The 21,930-nt window shown below is 35.6% G+C and overlaps 1 protein-coding gene and 1 long non-coding RNA gene across 3 annotated transcripts in view; one reads left to right on the top strand and one right to left on the bottom strand.

Moving 5' to 3' along the window:
* VEGFC (vascular endothelial growth factor C) overlaps positions 1 to 14,170 on the top strand; it is an 87,893-nt gene extending 73,723 nt beyond the window's left edge. For both annotated transcript variants that reach the window (XM_021396195.1, XM_021396194.1), the window contains exons 4-7: positions 7,491 to 7,642; positions 11,318 to 11,427; positions 11,681 to 12,011; positions 13,642 to 14,170. In XM_021396195.1, coding sequence (XP_021251870.1) covers positions 7,491 to 7,642; positions 11,318 to 11,427; positions 11,681 to 12,011; positions 13,642 to 13,756 — 708 coding nt within the window. In that variant the 3' untranslated portion in view covers positions 13,757 to 14,170. The remainder of the gene's footprint in view (positions 1 to 7,490; positions 7,643 to 11,317; positions 11,428 to 11,680; positions 12,012 to 13,641) is intronic.
* LOC110398503 lies at positions 11,386 to 21,128 on the bottom strand. The gene is made up of 4 exons (XR_002438424.1): positions 20,388 to 21,128; positions 14,437 to 20,296; positions 12,500 to 12,729; positions 11,386 to 11,477 (listed from the first exon to the last, which is right to left on the bottom strand). It is a non-coding gene; the product is annotated as an uncharacterized LOC110398503 (long non-coding RNA).

Raw genomic sequence — 21,930 nt, 5'->3', positions numbered from 1 at the left:
AGAGGATCACCCTAGTCAAATTTGTAAAATGAAGTAGATCTTCTTCTTCTCCTTTATCCATGACACTGCAGTAGCACAGGTTAGCACAGGTTTGTTGTGTGTGTTGGCTTGTCTTATAATAAAGGCCTGTGGGGAAGGTGGTTGGATGAGTCATTTGGGGGTTTTGATTTTTTTCTAAATTGTTATTGATAAATATTCGTTCTCTTTTTCCATGGCAAGTGAGTAATTCAGCTGTTAGGAAGATTGGAACTACTTGGTGCAAATGCAGCCTGTCCCTCAGCTGTTCATTTAGTATGTCCCACCTATAACTACTTGTTTGTAGGGTGAAGGGAAGCAGTGAGCAGATCAAAAAGCCATCTCATTCCATTCTTCTTGGCTGGCAGAATGGAATTTTTTTGGCTTCCTTTAGATCATGTCATGTAAAGGTCCTAAATCTTTTTTTCATGATTAGAGTAATGGTTCCACAAGGGAAAACATCCTTCCAAAGAGTTTGAAATGAGATTTAGAGGAGCTTTTCTCACAGGAAACAAGCTAGCAGCTTGAAATTGTTTGCCATATTTGAAATGTACATAGTGTTCCTTTATACAGCTTGGAGATGTATGTAACACAAGAATTTTCAGTCATTTTGAACTTTACCATTTATGTCTTTTCCCATGCATTTTTCTGTGTTAGACTAATGATCGTAATGATAGAGTAACTACTATTAATAGTGGAAAATAAATTAATATAAATTTCTAATCTTTTCTGTTAAAATTTCTTGAAAAAAATCCAAAGTGATTCAAATATAAGATAGAATAAGGAGTGATAGTACATTCAACATTCATGAAATATATGATTTCAGATAAGCTACCTGATATCAGACATAAGGCTTGAAGTACCGTTGTTTTTTCAAAGAAGATAGTAAAATATATAATGATAATATATGATTTTTCACATAACCCATTTTCATTCTTTCTAGTATAGCAATGTTTAGTGTTTTTAAATCAAACAGTCCTATATTCTTAGCTTGAAAATCTCTCTAGACACATTGTGCTTTGTTATGTGGGTTATATTTGGCTGGCCTTACTGATACTTTAGGAAATGCAAAGATCACAAGTGATGGAAACTGAGAGTCAATCAATTTAAGGGAAATCTGCCAAAACAAACCACCGCCCATCAGAAAAACATATTGTAGTTAATGTAAATCTGGGAAAAAATCATACCTCTCCTACAAAGAAAGGCTGAGGGGGAGCTGGGGGTGGTCAGCCTGAAGAGTAAGCTCTGGGGAGACTTCATTGCAGCTTTACAGTACTTGAAGAGAACTTGCAAACAGGAGGAAGAATGGCTTCTTATATAGCCTGATAGTGATAGGACCAAGGGGAATAGCTTTAAACTAAAAGAGGGGAAATTTAGGTTAGATGTGGAGGAAATTTTTTACTCATGGGGTGGTGATGCACAGGAACAGGCTGCCCAGAGAAGCTGTGGAGTTGTTCAAGGCCAGATTGGATGGGGCCCTGGGCAGCCTGAACTGGTGGGTGGCAGCTCTGCCCACAGCAGTGGGGTTGGGATTGGGTGGGCTTTAAGGTCCCTTCCAATTCTGTTTTCTAGACTGATAAACTTCTCTCATCTTCATATGAAAAAAAGGTTTTATTATTTTACATTTCATAAGTTAGTGATAAATTCATGTGCGCTGATACAATTACACATATGATGATAGTGCTGAATAAATCAATTTAGTTACTGAAGCAAATATACTTTGTATAGAAATCAAGAATTTTTTTCTGGAAAGTATGGCATGAGCTCCTGTTAATCTGAAGGGAATTATCAATGCAGTGAATCAAAAATATATGCCTTCCTAAGGATGGTTATATGTGAATTTTTGCTTGACTGGAACGCTGATAGCTTTTTTGATCAAGCAGTAGGAGAGTCCTCTCCGCCGTTGGATTATTTTTTTTTAAGGTTAAAATCACTCCAAGCTCTAGTTTACCCCACCTTTATTTCTGTAACTCCAGCTCTGTAAATGAATGAAGGAAGAATTCTTCCAGTGTGGGAGCTGGAAGGAGCCAGCCACATGGCAGTCTGTGTGGGGCACACTTCTAGCCAGGAAGGTCTTGCAAGGGTAGCTGAAGGAACACCAATGCTGGGTAGGAGTGACTGTTGCCCTTGGCACTGCAGTAATTGCAGATTGTGGAGTGCCAAAGGTCAAGACAGCTTGGATGGAACAAGTCAGAGCCACCTTTCCCTTGTCTCCTCTGGCTGTGTTTCTCACCTAAAAAGTACAGCATAGAGTGCACATCTCTTGATCTTTGAGGATTTAAAAAATAATTTACATACAAAAGTATGAAAGTTCAGGGGAAAAAATGTTTTTTATTAGCATTCACGCTTCTAGAAGGGATCTAGTAATTCTCTTGCCTCTGTATTAGTCTGAAAAGTTGTTTAGTTGCATACCTCTCTGTACCAAGAGGCAGAAAATACCAGCAAGAGAAGCTGACATCCAGGTCTGTCAGATATGTTGCCTTTTAGTTTTGGCTGGTGCAGTGGTATGAAAGTTAAGTATTAATTAAGCCAAAAATACACCTGATTACAGGCTGTGTTTGAGGCAGAGAAATTACAGGTCTCCTCAACCCCTCTGAACAACAACAAAAAAATAAAATAAAAATCAGACTTTCCAAGCCTTTTAAAGTACAAATGGTTTTTGTATTTCAGTGTTGTGCTTTGTGAATAATATGTATTTCAATATTATACATATTCTAAAGTGAAGATATGAGTTCAAGATGACTAGATATCTCTTGTTGACATTGGAGGGTTTATGAAATATATTGATAGTGAAATAACTACTTGAATTTTTGCTTAAAATCAGTACTGTGGAGAATAAAAGGTGATTAAATGCCTGAAGATTTATGAAACTACCTATGGACTAAACAATAGAGACCCTAAAGTCTGTAGTCCAAATATATGAAGAAAAATGAACCTTTTTTCATTTCTGTAGATGAGTATTTCAATTTTGGCTAGATTGAAAGATTTATGGTGAGACAAATACTATATTCAAATAATTATCTGTAGATTTGTGATGTGTATGCTCATGATAGAGGTTTTCATTTTTTCTTTCTGTTCCTCTTCATTTATTGCTGTGCTCAGAAAAAAATTGGACAGAAAGTTAGTCTTGTGAAGTGTGATCTTTAGAGTCTGCTTTTATTAGTACAAAGTGATAGCTGTAAAAGTCAGAAAGGCAATAGAAATTAGCATAAATATAGTACATAAACATTTTGCTTGCCTATAAATTGAAATATGTAGTGATAACTTTGAAAATGTCTTGCAGTGACCACTAGTGAGTTCAGCTGACCTCATTTTTTGTAGTCAGAATTTAAAGACTCTTCCTCGTTTTAAAATGTCAGGGTTTCTCAGTCTGAGCTCTTGTTTTTTTTTGCTTCAAGAAGCTGTAAATACAGTACTCTTTAGTTATCACTATGTATTGCTACGGTGGTTGTTTTCCATTTGTTCTCTGACCTTAATGCAGTGTTTGTACCACACAGGTACAGAACAGCATGGGCAAGTTGAGTCTACTAGGGTCATTTCTTACACATTAATTTGCTGTTTAATGTACTATAATTATTATTTTTCTCAGAACTGTGAGCAATAAAGACTCTCCACCTTGAAATAACTTGACCTAATACTTACTACTATTAGATCTCTTGTTCTTTTGGAGATAGAATCTCATTTGTTTCTTCCTGAATGCCTGTCTTTATTAATGGCCTCCTAAGAGCAGACATGATGGAAGTGTCTTTCACCTTATTGCCTGTAACATGAATTAGTCCAATTTTTTATCTGAAGATTGGAAGGAGAGGAAGATTTGGGCCTTTGACCATACAACTAAAATCAGTCCCTTACTGAATGGGGGAATCAGACCAAAATACCAGGTAACTTCTCTCTGTGAGGAGGTACCCACAGGGGCAGTAGACAACCAGCAGTAGTGCCAGAAAATAAGGCAGGCAAAATGAGCTTCATGCACAGATGCTATGGTGCCTTTCTCATACAAAAGTCCTTTCTAGATCTTGATATTTGGCTGTTAGATATTACCAAATATGCCCTGTAGTGACAACAGATGTTGAAATTACTGTTCTGAAGAAGAATAGTGAGAAATAAATTAGAGATGCTAACAAAACCAGAAAGCATTGCAGAAGGTCAGATCTTACCTAACCTGAAATGATTTCTTGAGATGATGAATCAAACCCAGCTTAAGTATATTCACTTTCATTTAAACAGCTTCATGGGATTTAGAGACACTGCTAGCACTGTTGAGGCCAGAACATTGGTTATTTTTCAGAATTGATGTTATTTCAAAATACCAAAGATAATTTAAGCAGAATTGTTCTGTGTATACAATACATTTTCTGTAGCAGACTACTTTTCAATGATGTATTTCTTGTGAAATCCCTTCTTGATATGTTTTCTTTATCTAAAGAGAAAGATAAATATGCATCATAATATAGTCTCCTAGTAGCATATGCATACACACTAAAAGATGAAGGAAGACCAAGTCAACAAATCCCATCTGATTGTTTTACTTCAGTCATTTCCATTGAGGAAAACAGATCTGGTTTTATTGTTTTCCAAAATGCTAGTCCGTGTATCATCTTCAGCACTTTCCAAACGTGAGGACAAGAAGTATAATACTAGTATAACGATATAATATAATGTCTAAGATAAATAGTTGTTTTTGCTTTATTGACTCTATTTATAAACAGTAGCTGCAGAGGGTGTTGTAAAATACATTGCGGCTAACAGAATTTAATTGAATAAATTGAAAGTTGTCAGTGAGAACAAGGAAACTGGTTTACATTTCCATTACTTACCGAGGCTTTTTTTGTGGTGTACCAGTGAATGGTAATATTTGCTAGCAATGTTCATCTCTAAAAGTGATACTTTTCACAGTTTAAATGGTCAGATAAATGTAGATGAAGATGTGAATTCATGTTTACCATTGTTTCAACTCACAGTCTGGAAGTGATAGGATTTTTAGTGAAATTTACCCTAGCATATTCCTGAAGCCCAAGTGCTTGGGGATTGTAGCTGGTGTCCTGTGCTGCCCACTCTAGTGGTCTGGTGTCTGTTAGATTTTGCAGCATGGCAAACCAATATGCTCCAAGAACAGAGGAAGAACAGAGCATGCTCTTTTATTTCAAATAGATGTAGATCGTTCCATGCAAATAATCATGCTTCTCTTCAGCTACTAAGCTTTATCAATTCTCTCTGTAGTGGATTTTTACTTCTGCTTTGGAGTAGCAAATTCGTAATGTTATGAGAATGGAGAAAACTGCATACTCATTGTCCCGCCTTCTTTTAGTTCTTATGAAGAAGAATCAGTTTTCTTACAAGAAGCTTAATACAATATCAAGCCTTCTTCATCTATAGATTCATAGATGGCTAAGAGGACTTAGCTCTGTACTGTCCTTCTACCCACACAACTTTTTGATAGAAAAAAATGAAAAAAAAAAGAAAAAAGAGAAAAGGGAAGAAGGTGGAATTCTCGAATAGGTGACTTTTGCCATCTGATTAGAGATCAAGATTTTAAAACAGAGATAGCCAAAGAACTCAGCATCTACTTACTCAAATGTGTACTGTATGCAAGAAGTGATCCTTTCTATCTCTTTACTAACAGCAACTACTCCTTCTCTTTGATTTCCCATTCAACTTGGGCATTATAGCCAAACGTATGATGGCCCTCAATAAGTGGAAATCTTTAAGAGAAATGAATAGGTACATCAATTTATTTTCATATTAGAATGATAGCTCTATGTTACAATTATTGCTCTTTTTGGATGAGACATGTTGATAAGAATGCTTCTTGTGATTAATTTAAAAGAACATTTATAACACATTAGAGTATTGAAGCATAGAATGGGTTAGGCTGAAGGGGACCTTAAAGACCCCCTGGTTCCAACCCCTGCTATGGACAGGGTTGCCAACCCGCTAGATCAGGCTGCCCAGGATCCCATCCAACCTGGCCTTGAATATGCCTCCAGAGATATTCATCCACAACCTCTCTAGGCAACCTGTTCCAGTGCCCCACCATCTTCTGAGTAAAAAATTCCTTCTTAATATCTAACCTAAATCTCCCCTCTCTTACATGACATCCATTCCCTCTTGTTCTATCATTATCAGACTGTAGAAAGTCAGTCCCTTCCTGCTTGTAAGCTCCACTGAAGTACTGGAAGGTCAGTGAGGTCTCCCTGAAGCCTTCTCTTCTCCAAGCTAAAAAAGCCCCAAAAGTAAAAGATCTAATATTGGTTTGTAAGCCAAAAAGGAAGATAATAACAACAAAAAGTTGGTAGAAAGTCTCTCTACAGAATTCTGTTGAACTTAATGAAAACCCTGGAGCTTTGTCTGGTGATAATGATATTTAACAGAGGCAAAAATTGATTTACCATTTATTTTATTAGGACCAAACTTTAACCTACGTGAGTGGACTTATGCCTTTATTCATTAATGACCCAGGATCAAAATTTTAAGAAGGGTATTTTGGAATTGCAGCAGGAATCCAAACGTTAATATTCCTTGGTGAAAAGTCTCTCTAAAAAGAGAAATTCTTTCCATGGTAACTCCATAGAAGGGTTGTTTTTCCTATTGGTACAATGAAAAAGTGGGAAACTATTTTCTGTTTGGTTTTCCCTTCTACAGCAGCAAAGATAGATTAATTTTCATTTTGAGATGTTATTGGAAAAAAATATTAAAACTAATATAAGGTATGTAGTAGTTCTTGCAGTAAAGCTAATAGCATTGTAATCCACTGTGACAGAATATAATACAAATAATTCTGCCAACTCAGTTATTTTACGATGACGCTCCCATCATTATACTTGTAAAAAATTCAGTCACTAAATACTGCCAAAATTCATTTTGTTAAATAGATATTTGTCATAGTAGACAACACTTTACAAAGTTTAGGCTTAAGCTGTATCATTTAAGTATGGCAATAATATGATCTTTACCATGGGCTGTACAAGCACACTCATACCTTGCGGGTACTTGATGAGTACACGCCACACTGCTGCACCTGCATGCCTGTCAGCACCCAGGCTCACTTGTGTAATTCCGTGTAAGAGTTTGTGTTTGAGATATCCTGTAGATATGCTTTGCATTTCGAATCATTTAAAATTATAGTAGGTTTTTTGTTGTTGTTGTTACTTTTGCATGCAGCCTGTATGCCATACTATAAAAGTTACGGATTATATGGATTTTCTTAACAACTTTGGTAACTTTGATTTGAATATTGTAGTATGCAAACAGGCATGTAACAGGATTTAACTCTAAAAATGTTAAATTTTATTCTTTTTTTTAACATAATAATGATTTAGCAGTTTAATTAAATATTTCACTGAATTACAGTGAAGAAGAAAAACCCAAGATTAAATTCCCAATGCTGTGTCTGCGTATTTATCACTGTATTATCTTCAGTTGTACTGTTACTAGACTATAAACAAGTTTTCTTCTCTTTGCTTTCCCTTCTGTAGTTGTTTGAGATTACAGTGCCTCTCTCTCATGGCCCCAAACCTGTAACTGTCAGTTTTGCCAATCACACATCCTGCCGATGCATGTCTAAGTTGGATGTTTACAGACAAGTTCATTCTATCATAAGACGTTCCTTGCCAGCAACACAAACTCAGTAAGTATGAGACTTGTCTTTCCTTTTGCATTATAAGAAAGCCTATATAATTAAATGTAAAATGATGTTGGAAGCTTTCACAGTTAAGACAGGTAAATTAGCATGTATCAGTAGTAGCCATATACATTTTGCAAAGGAGCTGATATTGCTTTACAAGAAAAGAATGTTACTAAAGTAATTAGCTCCGTACGTTTTACCCTGTGTGCAAACTAGGGATAGGTCAGCAGAAAATGAAAAATAATGAGTTGGTTCCTTGCTTTTCTCTGTGGACACAGCTAAAATGAAATTAAGGTTTTAAAGTAAATAACAAAACTCACTTTTAATAATAATAATAATAATAATAATAATAATAATAATAATAATAATAATAATAATAATAAAGGAAAACTATCAAAAAATAGTTATTTTTACAGATAAGGAGTAGATAATATTTCTCCCTCAAACTGTATTTTCCTTTTAATGTTAAAAAAAAAAAAAAAAAAAAAGTCCTACACTGTTAAAAGAAAATTCTTGCCAGAAGTGACAACAGAACAGAGTGGGAACGGGAAATAAAGTGTTAATGGATCGTCCCCAGAACTGACAGATTTGTTCAGTTAGTCCGTAGGCTTGGTGATTTTGACAGGAAAATCACAAAAGTATTTTACCTCTTGAAGCACTTGTTTCCATCATTTTAGAGGAACGAGTGTTTGATTTCATGATGTATAAATATTAAGTAGATGGTATTCAGAAAACAGACTAATAGGTGCTTTATGGAAGACCAGTGACTAAAAGCTAACCTGGAATTAATTATATTCATTTTTAATAAGGTGAATGAACAGTTTAAAACACAGATAGAAACGAGCTTGGTCTTCCTCTTTATGTGTTTTCATTCGGTTAAAGTCTGAATGTTCTCTGATGTGTTCCAGCTAAACACAGATTGTATTCTGTTTGAATTCAAATTGTTGAATTGTTTGTTCATCAAAATGTGGATCATGAATAGCGGATTAGAAGAATATTAGGGAATGAATCTAGTAGTAGTTTAATTAATTGCATAATTAACAAATTATAAAAACTCAAAACCTAAGAGTCAATAATTAAGTCAAATTACGCTGACTGTTGGCAGCTTCTCAGTGCTTCCATGCTAAGAGCAGCTGTAATTATCATGGGAAGACTTTATTCTAACCAGGAAACAGCTACCTATAGCTGAAGAGAAGCATGGAGATGCCAGACATTGACCGGCTCACTGTCCTATAATGCCAGATTAGAACATATACAGGTCTTGCTTATTGTTAAGCGCTGTTTTTGTTTGTTTTTAATATGTTCTTTCTTGAAAGAACTCATAGTTTTTAAACTAAAAGCTATTTATGTGTTGCTGATTGGTGTCTGAATGCTTTTTGGAATCTCACTGGGTATTTTAGTGGAGGTGGACGTTTTTGCCTCACATATACCACTCATTTTTACAGTGGCAGATCCACGTGTGTACATACATTTTTCTGTACATGCTCATTTTAACAGAGATATGGTAATGATCTTATTTATTATTGAAAAGATAAACTGAAGAATATAAACTTTGTTTTTAGGGTAGTAACACTTAGGATCTAATAGTTTGGACTGTGTCATCATGCATGTTAGAAAGAAGAGAAAGATTACATGTAAAATAGAATATAATTAGTTGGTCTTTTTTCTATGAAATATGTTTTCTGCACAACTTGATCATGTGAATTAAGACCCATGTCTTTACCTGTTCTTCTACTTTGTTCTATTTATTTCCTTTTAATAAGTGGTAGCTACCTCTACATACTTGTACAGCTGAGGCATGTCAGTTCTTGCTAACTGGTGTTTCAGAATACCTTCTGGATTAATGGCTTCTTAAGATGCATCCTTCTCTGCTTATAAAGAATTTCATCAAGATGTTCAATTCAGAAAATTGACACTTTGTTTTAGAAATCTGGTGATTTTGGGGGGAGTAGGGGCTAGAAGTGGAGCAGGAGAGCAGTGCATGGTCTTCAATACAGATCGTTAAGATCCAATTCTGTCTTTTTCCATGGTAGCCTAAGTAGGTGCTTAGAGAATTAATGTGCACATTTTAGATGTATATTGTAGATGCTACGTTTTTCTCTCTTGTGTGTCAGGCAATGACTTATTTTATGTTGAACGTTTGACAAAAAAGTAGTGAATTTTTTTTGAAAGTATATTTGTGTGTTTGTTTTTAAGCCCTCTTGAACTTTCCTAAAATAAGTCATTTTAACATTTCAGCCACATTCGGTAGTAGTTTTCCTAGCAGCCAGAGAAGAACTTGTAAGCAAGCAGTTTGGTCCCTTGTGCTGGTCATCTCCAATCCTGATGTTCAAGGTCTTGGCTTTCATATCAACATTGTCATACTGTAGTTCATGTGTACTTAGTGTTTTCTCACACAGTCACGCTGGTTGCCTTCTTTAGTAAGTTTTAAGCATGCTTGGTGTGGCCAAGCTGATCCAGGTGCAAGTTATTGTGTGTATTCAGCTTTTAAACAGAATACCATTATAGGCCTGTAAATTCTCTCTACCATTTCTCAAGCTGAAACAGGAGACAGGCAAAAGGACATGTGTGCCAAGCAAGGGAGCAAGGATGAGATCATTAGTGGAGTGAAATCAGGAAACACAAGCTTGATAAAACACGAGGTGGTGCAGGGTGATGTTAAACTACAGGAAAAGAGCTGTTTAATGTAGTGAAGGGGAGTGGTATCCTTGAATGATAATCGTGGAAGAATGTCCTAGCACCTGCATTTTTCAATGAGTGAGTAATGCTGCTTCTCTCAAGGAAAGGAGAAAGTGCCTAAAATGGGTTATGTGTGTGTTGGTTTGACAGATGAGAATTTTAGAAATACTGCAGAAATAATGAATAGATGACACAGCTTGGATGCATGAAGTTAGGCAAGACTCATTAAAAGTTGTAATGGCAACTGTAGTGATAAAGAAATTATAAGCAAGGAAGATCAGATAATACTTATAATCCTTATGTGGTGGACTAACTCACTGAGTTTCACATCCTATAAAAGGCAAACAGCTGCTGTTAGGATTTTTTGCTTTTTTTGGCTGCAAAACTCTAGCACGTACAGAAAACTAAGTGTTAAATGGTTTGTTTTCTCTCATGTCTAAAGTGACTTCATTACTACCCAAGTCCAAATCTTTAGAGTCAAGAAAGATGTCCAAGATTCTAGTGGCTGATAAGAAATAGTTAGTTAATGACACAACTTCTGCATGAAGAAGGGAAGCTGATAATCTGGTTACGTTTTGGAAATTTGAGTTTGGTCTACAACACTGATTCAGAAATTCCTGTCACTTGTCTTATGCCTATATGTAAGAAAAAGTTTTTGTACGGCAAAAAGCCGTACTGCTACCACCTCTATGGTATCTCGTATAAAAATGTTTTTATACCAATTTATTGATACGTAAGGCTTAAGTTGAAGGGTTAGAAAGCACTAGCATCAGTTTTTGGAAGACAGAACTAAAACTTGAAAGGTGAGATGGTATCTTCAGCAAATGGTTGAACGTTCCTGTAGCAGGGGAGAACCTTAACTAGTCACCGATTTGAGAGGAGTTGAAACTAAGATTATAAAATGTTTTTGCAATGGCGGGAAACAAGTGGAAACAGCACCTAAAAATCTTTTTTTATTGTTCTTATGGCAATAAACCAGCAGTATATTTCATTCAATAGGTGTCATGTGGCAAACAAGACCTGTCCAAAAAATCACATCTGGAATGATCAAATTTGCAGATGCTTGGCACAGCATGATTTTGGTTTCTCTTCTCACCTTGGAGAGTCTGGTAAGTAGTTTTGCTTAGAGGATTAAATGTAGTTCTGTGTTTTGATTTGCCTAAAGAAGAAATTAAAAGCATAAGAGTTAAATAGTTGATTATTTATTTATAGTATTACAGAATATTGCTTGTCTTTTGATTTATATTTTTTTCTGAAATACCTCAAAAAGTATGAATTTGATGTTGTTTCTTAAAGTAAAAATGCAAGAGTAGGAGGAAACAGAATTCTGATAATTGTGCAACTTCTCTGCTGCATTTCCAGACACGTCTGAAGGATTCCATATTTGTGGGCCCAACAAAGAGCTGGATGAAGAAACCTGTCAGTGCATCTGCAAAGGAGGTGTCCGGCCCTCAAGCTGTGGCCCTCACAAAGAATTAGACAGGGCATCATGTCAGTGCATGTGCAAAAACAAACTGCTCCCTGCTTCCTGCGGGCCCAACAAAGAATTTGATGAAGAAAAGTGCCAGTGTGTATGTAAAAAGACCTGTCCCAAACATCAGCCACTAAATACTGCAAAATGCATCTGTGAATGTATAGAATCTCCCAATAAATGCTTCTTAAAAGGAAAAAGATTTCATCACCAGACATGCAGGTAAAATGTCAGTCTTCAGCCCTTTTAGTGTAGCTAAGGTATAAAATTTGGGGTTGTGTTGTTAGCTGTTTTACTGAATCATTTTGTAGCCGTAAATAAATTACAAGCCTCTCTTAAGTTCAGTTTTATCTTCTATGACTTTTATCATCCCCAAGAGGAGCTGTTAAGCTGATCTCAGGTATTTGTAGAAGTATTACTTACATAGAGTGAAGTGGCAAAAAGTAATGTTACTCTCTTTTTTACAGAAACCACACTGGTGAAATAATCTGGGATTATTAGCACCAAAAACACCAAACAAGATGTGACTAGTTAAAAAATGCCATGTTTGCACCCTTCCTCATTCCTTATTGCTTTCTTCATAGCCAGATTCATGGGTTGAACTAACTAGCTTCAATTAACGTAACTGTAATCCAGACCTCATATCATAAACAAATTTTTGCAAAGTGGTAATTTGATATTTAAAGCAAGCATGCAGCATATTAACTTACCTGCAGCAATGACTAGAGTGGCCTCAAGCCTGAAACAAAAAAGTGCCTCAGGAAAAAAGGATTCTGAAATGGCCTTAGTAGAGTATACTTGTAGTGGTTTTGAATTGAAGTTAGCAATAGATCATAAAATCTGTGTTTCACAAACAGGCACACATTTAAATACAGGTTTTAAATATAACTGTGTTGAAATTTGAAACTTATACTTTTCTCTTTTGACTCATTGCCAGTGTCTGGAAAAAAAACACACAAACAAAAAACAACCAGACTTGTACTTTGTCTCCCTTATACACTAGAAAGTATTTAACATTGTTATTGTAAGGTGACTTTGGGTCACATTCTCATTTTAATAGAATAAAAAAAATAAAAAAGGAAAAGGAAGAGGAGTTCAGGGACAATCACAGATACTATCTTTGTATAAGTTCTGTTCTTATGTCAAAGAAAATTTCTCCCACCTTTTAGGTACGTGTTCTTTAATGCTTTTTGTTGTTGAACTTATTTTAATCTAAAAGAGGCTATTTCTGCTCCTTTATCTCTAAGCTTGTCTTAAGCATGTAGGCACTGATCTTACTTCAGAATGCACGTAGATGTAATATGACATATAGACATAGCACTACTGAACTCGGAGAGTGGCTGAAGGAGTTTGAGGCTGATGGAAGTATGTTCTCATTTTCATGATGGGAGTTACAGTGTGATATAAACATGCATAACATAAACAGGGTAAAGCAGGTCTGCTGCATTAGTAAAGAAAGTAAGAAACAGTCCTGGGTAGGAAAATGGCAGACTCAATTATCAACCATTTCCAGATTGCTGTCTCAAACTTAACAGGATAGAGTATGGTAAGCTGATATCAAACCAATTTAAAAGCAGAAAAATATTACTCTGTCTTCAAAATTAGAGGGGAAAAAAACAAGTTTTGAATGGAGCTACAACCAGGCAATACTTAAAAATATTCTTGAAAATCTCTTGAAATCAATCAATTTATGTTCAATAACATGGGATCGTTTTTTGTGAAGAGTAGACCAATTAAAAGTGGTTGCAAGAATATGAAGAATGTGTATTCATGGAAATAAGTGCATTTGAACTTATATTCCTGGTTAATATAAATATCATGTTGTATTAATGCCCACTTCTTATTTTTTCAGTTGTTACAGACCGCCATGTACAGTCCGAACGAAACGCTGCGATGCTGGATTTTATTTTAGTGAAGAAGTGTGCCGCTGTGTACCCACATATTGGAAAAGACCACTTATGAATTAGCGAAGAAAGCACTGCTTGCTATTTTGGTGTACATTTTTTCCATTAGAACAAAAGAACAACATAAACTTTGCAAATACTTGGAATTAAATGTTCACCAGAGACCCTGTGGGGCTTTCAGAGACAGATGCATTGTGCTTTTCTCAAGATGTGGAAAGCAAATGTAAAACATAACTGGGGTTCATGTTTTATAAAGGACTCAGTAAGGACTTATTTTTTGCCAATGACCAAACAGCCTAGGTTCTACTTCTTGTGATTTTTTTAAAGAGATAATGACTATATAATTTATTTCCACTAAAACCATTGTGCAGCATTTGTTTATAGCAGTAACAATTGTTAAAGCTCACTGTGATCAATATTTTTATATCATGCAAAGTATGTTTAAAATAAAATGGAAATTGTATTATATAACAATGAGAATGTTTGATCCGTCTGGCTAGGGGAGGGAACTACAATTCAGCTACATTACCAGAACCCTAAAAAAAAAAAAAAGGAGAGAAGGTTAAGAGAAAGCACTTCTATAAAAGAAGAACTTCAGCTGTTTCCTTGGAGCTATGGTATATAGCAGTTGAAATATAAAGAGTTAATATTTCATAATCTGGTGATACTTCTGTCTTTGGGATGAAACCAGCAAAGCAGGTACAGTTAGTAACTAATGAAAACATTGCGGATCTTGCACATACCTTGCACGTGCCTTGCGCAATGCTAAGGACTGCAGCAACTAGTCATGTTCCAATATGTTTCCAATATTCTTTAAGTTCTTGTTGTCCTGGTTTTGTCAGTATTCCATATCATGACATCATGCAGCAAGCTGTTTGGTGTTGGAGAGCTATGCTTCTTGGGTCTTTTGCTCCTAGCAGTCTCAGCTATTCCCATGTGAGTTCCGGCTTTCCGAGAGGAAGATACATTGAGAAGAGACGGACTACGCTTCCCAAGCTACAATTCTCCAGTACTCATGTGATTTCCAATTCAGGGTGATGGGGCAGAGCACTCTTCCCTTCTAGGAGGCCAGCTGTGAGTATCTGACAATAAGGACTTGGACTCTGTCTCTATCTGTAATAGTGTTGAACGTTGCTCGGTAGGCATAAGCCAGGCCCCCAATCATTTGTTCCTCCTGAGATTTGCTGAGGCTGCAACCATGCTGTTCTGCAGCTGTTCAGGAGTGACATTCCATGACACTGGGGATGCCCATTTCTCTAAAGTCTCTCCCAAGTCCCTCCACACTCCCTGCCACTCAGTATTCTCTGGACTTAGGGAAGGCTTCCTCAGAATATTGTTAATACAAATACCAAGTAGAATGATATAAAATGATTCAGGGAGTTTAATGACATGATTATTGATCAAACATTTCAAAAACATGGGAAGGATTTGAGGGAGAAAAAGGAAGCCTGTATAGAAGTCACACATTCTTTAAAATTATTAACTCCCTCTGGGGCCTAGCTTTCAATGTTAAAATCATACCACATTATATATAGGCACAAGATAGGTGTTTCCACCAAGTGATTCTAATGTTTTTAGGGCTGCATATGTACATCAAGAGCAGAGCAACAAACTTACAAAAAGAACCGGTGTTTAAGTACTAAAATCTGGAACATGATGAAATGTAATCCCTTAACAAATTATATTAAAAGGGATAAAAGTCTCTTTTTCTTTTTAAGCTAATAATAGCAAGTTAGCAAGTTGGCACAGTACCAGAAATAATAAAGAATAATATAAAATAATGATCTATTGAAAGTTATTAGTATGACAGCAGAAATGCCATTATGCTTTTAATGTTACAGGCTGTATACTGCTAAAATAATTCAGAATGCTTTGATGCAGTTTTACTCTTTCATAGAGTCAGTCAGCTATCCTGGTCAAAAATCTGTGTACAAAAATACTTTGAGGGAAAAATAACACATTTTACACTCCAATGAAGACACGAAAGAACTTCCACCAGTCCAGTATGGATCAAGATCTTGTCTACATAAAAAAAATTGTCAGGATTTCTCTTTGTTAAAGCGAATGCAAAATCAAATATTTACAACTCTGGAAAAAAAAGGTAAGGCTTTTAACTTGCGTGGCAATAGCAATCCATATGGAACAATCTATTCAAAATTAAAATGTTTCAGAAACTGGAAGGGATTTACTCAATTACACAGACTTTTGGGTGTAGAAAACAAACAAGCAAAGAAAGACTTTTGTACTCGTAGGAAGATCTACTAAAATATATTTAGATGTCATTATTTTAAAGTGCTGGTTCTAAGCAGCAACTCTTCTCAGAAGAGTTTTTAGTAAGATAGTAAGTAGTATTTCCCGTTATTTCCTAGAATGTTGAGGTTTGGTTTTCTGGATAATTGCACACTCCAATAATACAGCTCCTTAAACCATTCTAACTAAAAGACCGGGTATTTATTAATCAAATAGAATGAAGTTTAGGCTTACAAATACCGAGTAATATCTTTATTACTGTTTTGCCTCAGCAACTAAATGCAGGTTGAACTCCAGCTGACAACGTTATGATAGTACAACCAGACTTAACGTCCTTTTGGTTAGATTTATCAATCATGCAAATCATCAGTGATAAAATTGGCAACAACGGTCTAATAGCAAGAAGCCAATAGCTGAAACTTCATCCAGTGTTACTAAAGATCAAGACATCTGTGTCTCAGCAGCTTAAAAGAAGCAAAAGAATACCCTAGGAAATCAATTCAAAAGCAAAGAAAGAAAACAAACTATAGGCAAAGCTCCCAAAGTAAGCTTCCTAATTTCTATCAATGTCCAATACAGAAGAGAGGAAAGACAATCCAAATCTGAAACTAGGAATGGAAGCCAAGTAATCCAGTATCTAACAGGTTAAATAATTTCTGCTAGTGGTTAAAAAGGAGAACACCACAAGCAACAATAGACCAAAACTGCATTTCAAGTATGTAGATTATAAAAAGTAAATGTTGTTATGCTGTAAAAAAAACAACAAGCAAACAAAACCATTGAACAGAGCAATGTTCACCTGAAATAATTTGAAATGCATTCATTAAAATAAGAGCTAATAAAATCATTTTATTTCATCAAATATTTGGATTTTTACTGAAAAAAAAACATTCCAAAGCTATACTCCAAAATTAAAGTTAACTTTCTTGAATGCATTAATTTTATTTTTATTTTTTTAACTTAAGAGACGTTTGAACATAAATGACGTAAATCACTAGGAAAAACTAAGATATAAAGAAAGCAAAAACCTGAATTTTGAAATTTATTGCAAATCAGATTTATATTTGGGCAGGGGCTTGGTCAGGAATTCTCAAAAGTGTGCAGATAAGTAAGTAGAGTAATACATGCATGCAATTGGTTGCATTTTCTGGTAATAATGCTCTCCTTCCTTGCATGAAACATATAGAGGAGCTGATAGATTTACAGCATTTTCATCTTGAGGTATTATTTCATTTTAATCTCCTTGCAATTTTCAGCTGCTACTCATTAAATGTATACAAAAATGAGAATATGCACCCTAAAAAAAACCCTAAAAATGTGGGTGACAATCATATATACAATTTATTCAGCACTAACTTTGCAATAAAAACATGATATTGCCATTTGTGTAAAAGCCACCTACCATCTAGAAAAAATACAGGAAGAAGGAAAAAAGACTGCAGTCAATCATGCTTAGTAGTTAACAGATTTATGCTTGCATTGCATCAGGAATTTATAGCAGTTCCTGTATATTCTCAATTATTATACTATATTGAGACCATAAATTATGCAAAGCAGCACCTCTTTGCCTTTATTAACAGAAGGACATACAGTTTACAGCATGAGCATTGTTAGTCTGCTGACATGTTTGCTTAATCCATATTGAACATGCTGATATTAAATTAATTCTCTTAGATCCACTTAAAAGACCAGTATGAAATCTTGCATGCCTACTGAATCATTTCGAAAGGCCTAGCATTAGGATTGCTTTTGATATTTTCATTTTCAGTCTTCAAATCCCAACAGTAACTCCAGATGCCCTTGAATTTTAATGAATTTTAACATCATTCTCTGTAATTTTCTGGTGTGATACCTAGCTATCACATCTATGCCAAAAGCTAGCAATAGACTCATAGAATCATTAAGGTTGGAAAAGGCCTCTAAGGTTGTCTAGTGCAACCATCCAGCCACCACCAGTATTACCCACTAAACCATGTCCCTCAGTGCTACATCTACGCATTTCTTGAAAAACCTCCAGGGATGGTGACTCCACCACCGCCCTGGGCAGCCTGTTCCAATGCACTACCACTCTTTCGGAGATGTTTTTCCTGATATCCAAACTGAATCTCTGCTGGTGCCACTTGAGGCCATTCCCTCTCATCCTTTCTCTGTTACCTGATGAGAAGAGGCTGACCCCCACCTTGCCATGATCTCCTTTCAGGCAATAGCAGGGCAACGTCTCCCCTGAGCCTCCTCTTCTCCAGACTGAACAATCCCAGTTCCCTCAGCTGCTCCTCATAAGGCCTGTGCTACCGACCCTTCCCAGCTTCGCTGTACTTCTCTGGACATGCTCCAGGGCCTCAATGTCTTCCTTGTAGCAAGGGGCCCAAAACTGAACAACACAGTACTTGAGTTGTGAATAATGTATGCAGTCATAAGTAAGCTCACAAACAGATTAGTCTGAGTAATAGAATATATTAATTTAAAGAAATGTTAACTTATTTGGAGGTACAAAAAGTTGTACTCAAATAGTTTCATGCAGCCAAATCAGAATTTTCTACTTGCAGTGTAGTTAATATAATATAATCGTTATTTATAATAACAGAGGATTACTACTTAATTGAAAAAAGTTAAAATTATATTTGATAATGTATTTCATAGATTACTTTTGTTCTCTTTTCCAATTTCAGATAAACTTGAAAACAACTTGAAAAAATACAAGACAACCTTCTGACTGAGTGATGAAGTAGACTAGGTATTTAATTACTTTTTTAAATGTAATAAATCTGAACAAGGTTTAAGAAAATTAGGCCAGTTTAATACAGGCTAAAGACTCCAGACTGTACCAGAGTTATTAAATAGTTCTAGATAGGTGAAAACTTTATACAGTAGCATATCTGGACTCATCTATATTTTTCACATCCAAATATTGTAATGAAACCTGAACAGTAACAAACACCAAACTTACAAGAGCATAATTTCTAACATTTAAATAATTTATCATTATGAAAATGTACATTTTATCTATTGTCTGCAGCTATGAATCGGGAAACCTTAAGTTCAGAAATCAGTGGATCACAAAAAATAGCACATTACGGAAAAAAAAATCTTCAAACACAATGCTTTGCTGTTTTACATGAGCATCGCCATTTGTTGGCAAACTTGTCTGGAAATCTCTGATTGTATGGTAATTGTGTATTACCATTTATTCACTATACTATTAAGCAAAACACCATCATGAAAGTCACATTGTGTAGCTTCAGACGTTTTTCCTGGGTAAGGGGTCTGAATCTGCTCATTACAGACACTGACCTTTCATCCCAGTTTCAGCAAACTGTATCCATTCTCTACTTTTGTATCAGGCAATTGTGGTCATTGAACTCTTCCCCTTTGCCCCCTTTCTCAACTTAACTTATTCTCTTAGATTTCTGGACCATATCTCAGTCTCCCCATAAGAAAGGCTAAAAGGGAAGTTCCATTACTAACCTATCACAGTTAACTCTAACTCCTCCAATTGTCTGTTATATCTTATCTCCCACTAAAAACATAATTATTTTCCTGCATATTATTATTAAGACCCCTTTCAGGATTTTTTAGATAATCACCCAAACAAGGGGATTAAACTGTTTCTGAATGCCTAGTGATACTTTTAGCTATACGTACACAAAAGAAGTGTTAAAAAGTCTGAAAGTGAATGACTTCAAGCTTCACATTCAAAGGCTGTGAATCCTATCACCCAAAGACATAATAATAAAAGTGATTATACAGTTGAGGTCTTCCTAAAACAAGCTTGCAAATAAAAATAACACATACAGAAAACACTCTAGCAAACTATACTCAAAACATAAGAGGATGTTTATATCGTAAATTTACAATAGCTCTGTACAAAATACAACGTATAATTCTGCTGTAAACTCTCCAATCTAACACTGCACTCACACAATCCTCAGTGATGCCCAACAGAGCAGCTTGGAACTACATTTAGTCTTGTAATTGAGTTGATGGTCCCTTCTCGTATGCACTGCATAGAAAAAAGCCAGGGCTCAGGGGCAGGTAAGGTAACTTCAGGGACATACCCCCCAAAAACTTGAGATCTGTGCTGATATCAAGCAGAAATGGAAAAAATAATAAAATCTAAAAGAAAATAATGGGATCTACTGACCTCTGAGAAGATCATCAAGAAGAGTTTAGCCAAAAGCAAGTCAAAACCATTACATCTGCAGGAGACAGCTTGCCACTGACATCACTGATTCTTTCCTCTGATTTAAATGGTATTATTCATTTTAATGGCATGACTGTGATCAGTCTTCACAGTAGCAAGGCCTGGTAAATGTCATCAAGCACTCCTATTCTTTACAAGTTGTTCCAGCAGCACTAAGTGTTCAAAGAGGAAAGAACTACATGTAATCATCAAGTCCATAATTTACTACAAAATCTTACAGAAAGCTTACCTTCAGTGCCTAACCTTAACTCCTGATACAATCCCAGCTGGCTGCAGGAAGCTGCCCGCATCCAAAAAAAAAATCCACATCATGGTCCAATTCTTGAGGAATGGGGAGTGACTGCATCTGAAAACCAGCAGGGAAGACAATGAGGAAAATAATGCACTACAGCCTCAGAATAGTAATAAAAAAAAAAATTTTCCCCTTCCCACAAAAGTGTGATAATATCAGTAACTCAGAAAGCCTTTTTTTTAGAAAAAAAAAACAAAACACTTTCCCTCTACTTTCTGTGTAAATCAATGAATTCTGTGAACATTCATACAGAAGTAGAACTCAAATTAAATGGGAAATGCTTCACAGGCAGAATTTAGGTACCAGCGTCCAAGTCAAACAAACAGATACTTAGTTTAAGAGCGCTCTCCAAAAAGTAATTCCTGTATTTCGTGTTCTTACTTACTGTGTAAATATAATAAAAGGAACATGAATACTCCTTTTAAAGTGTACAGTAAAACTGTTTATCTAGTATTTTGGCCAATACCTGATAAATTCCTGAAGGTATACATTCAGATAAGGAATGTATTGCGTCACAGAATCGAAGGGGTTGGAAGGGACCTCTGGAGATCATCAAGCTCAGCCCCCTGCTACAGCAGGTTCCCTATGTTTATAGATAAAGGTATAGCATATTTATAATATATATATATGAACAAAATGCAAAGATATACGTGTATGTATCTGTGTGTATATAGATAAGCAAGATCAACAAATATCAGAGATTTGAGTTTCAAAATAAAATGAAAATTGGGGAAAAATTGTTTTGAACTGCTTCCTATTTCATTAGACAATATATGATTATGGATGAGCAATGAAATGAGCCCTGTACTAGGTCTTATAGATTACCCATCACTGCAGCAATTCTCCAAACTTTTTGAGTGTCCCCATTTTCCCATAACGCACCATCTCCTCCCAGTACATATTATGAAAGAATTCCAAGAAGTGGGTTTTTTTTTGCCTACTATTGTATAATCTGTAAGAGATCTATGTATGTTTAGTTTTTCTAAGAAAGTACATATTATGTACTACTTATGAAATGTAATTCTATGTGAACTATTAGGTTAAGTCTCCTTGAGTTTCTCTCTCCTTTTACCTGCTACACTTAATTTCATAGACAATCCTTGAAGAGTAATTTAAGTCTCACTATTGGCTTTTTAGTCATTGGCTGTATCATTATTTGGGGGAATCTTCCCACTTCCAAAACTGAGACTGATTACTGTTTGCCCCTTGCTTACACCACAGCCAGTGCCGTGTCAGACAACCAGATTAATTCTTCCCTAGTAATAAGCTGTCACTGTAAGCATCGTAGAATGGCTTGGGTTGGAACTGCACTTAGTTTCTCTCCTAGTAGAGCCATACAGTCTCAAAGTTTTACTTAGTGATTCAAAATTCTAGATACTTACATTGCAAAGCTGATACCTAGCATCTCTGTTAATTACCATCTTTGAGAAGCTAATATGAAAATATCCACCTTCATACAATTGTACATACATCTACTACTTTAATTATTGAACC

Source organism: Numida meleagris, chromosome 4 (assembly GCF_002078875.1).
Source record: "Numida meleagris isolate 19003 breed g44 Domestic line chromosome 4, NumMel1.0, whole genome shotgun sequence".
In the NCBI taxonomy this organism is placed as follows: Eukaryota; Metazoa; Chordata; class Aves; order Galliformes; family Numididae; genus Numida; species Numida meleagris.
The sequence above is the reverse complement of the archived record's forward strand: the minus strand, read 5'-3'. Positions and strand labels throughout refer to the sequence as shown.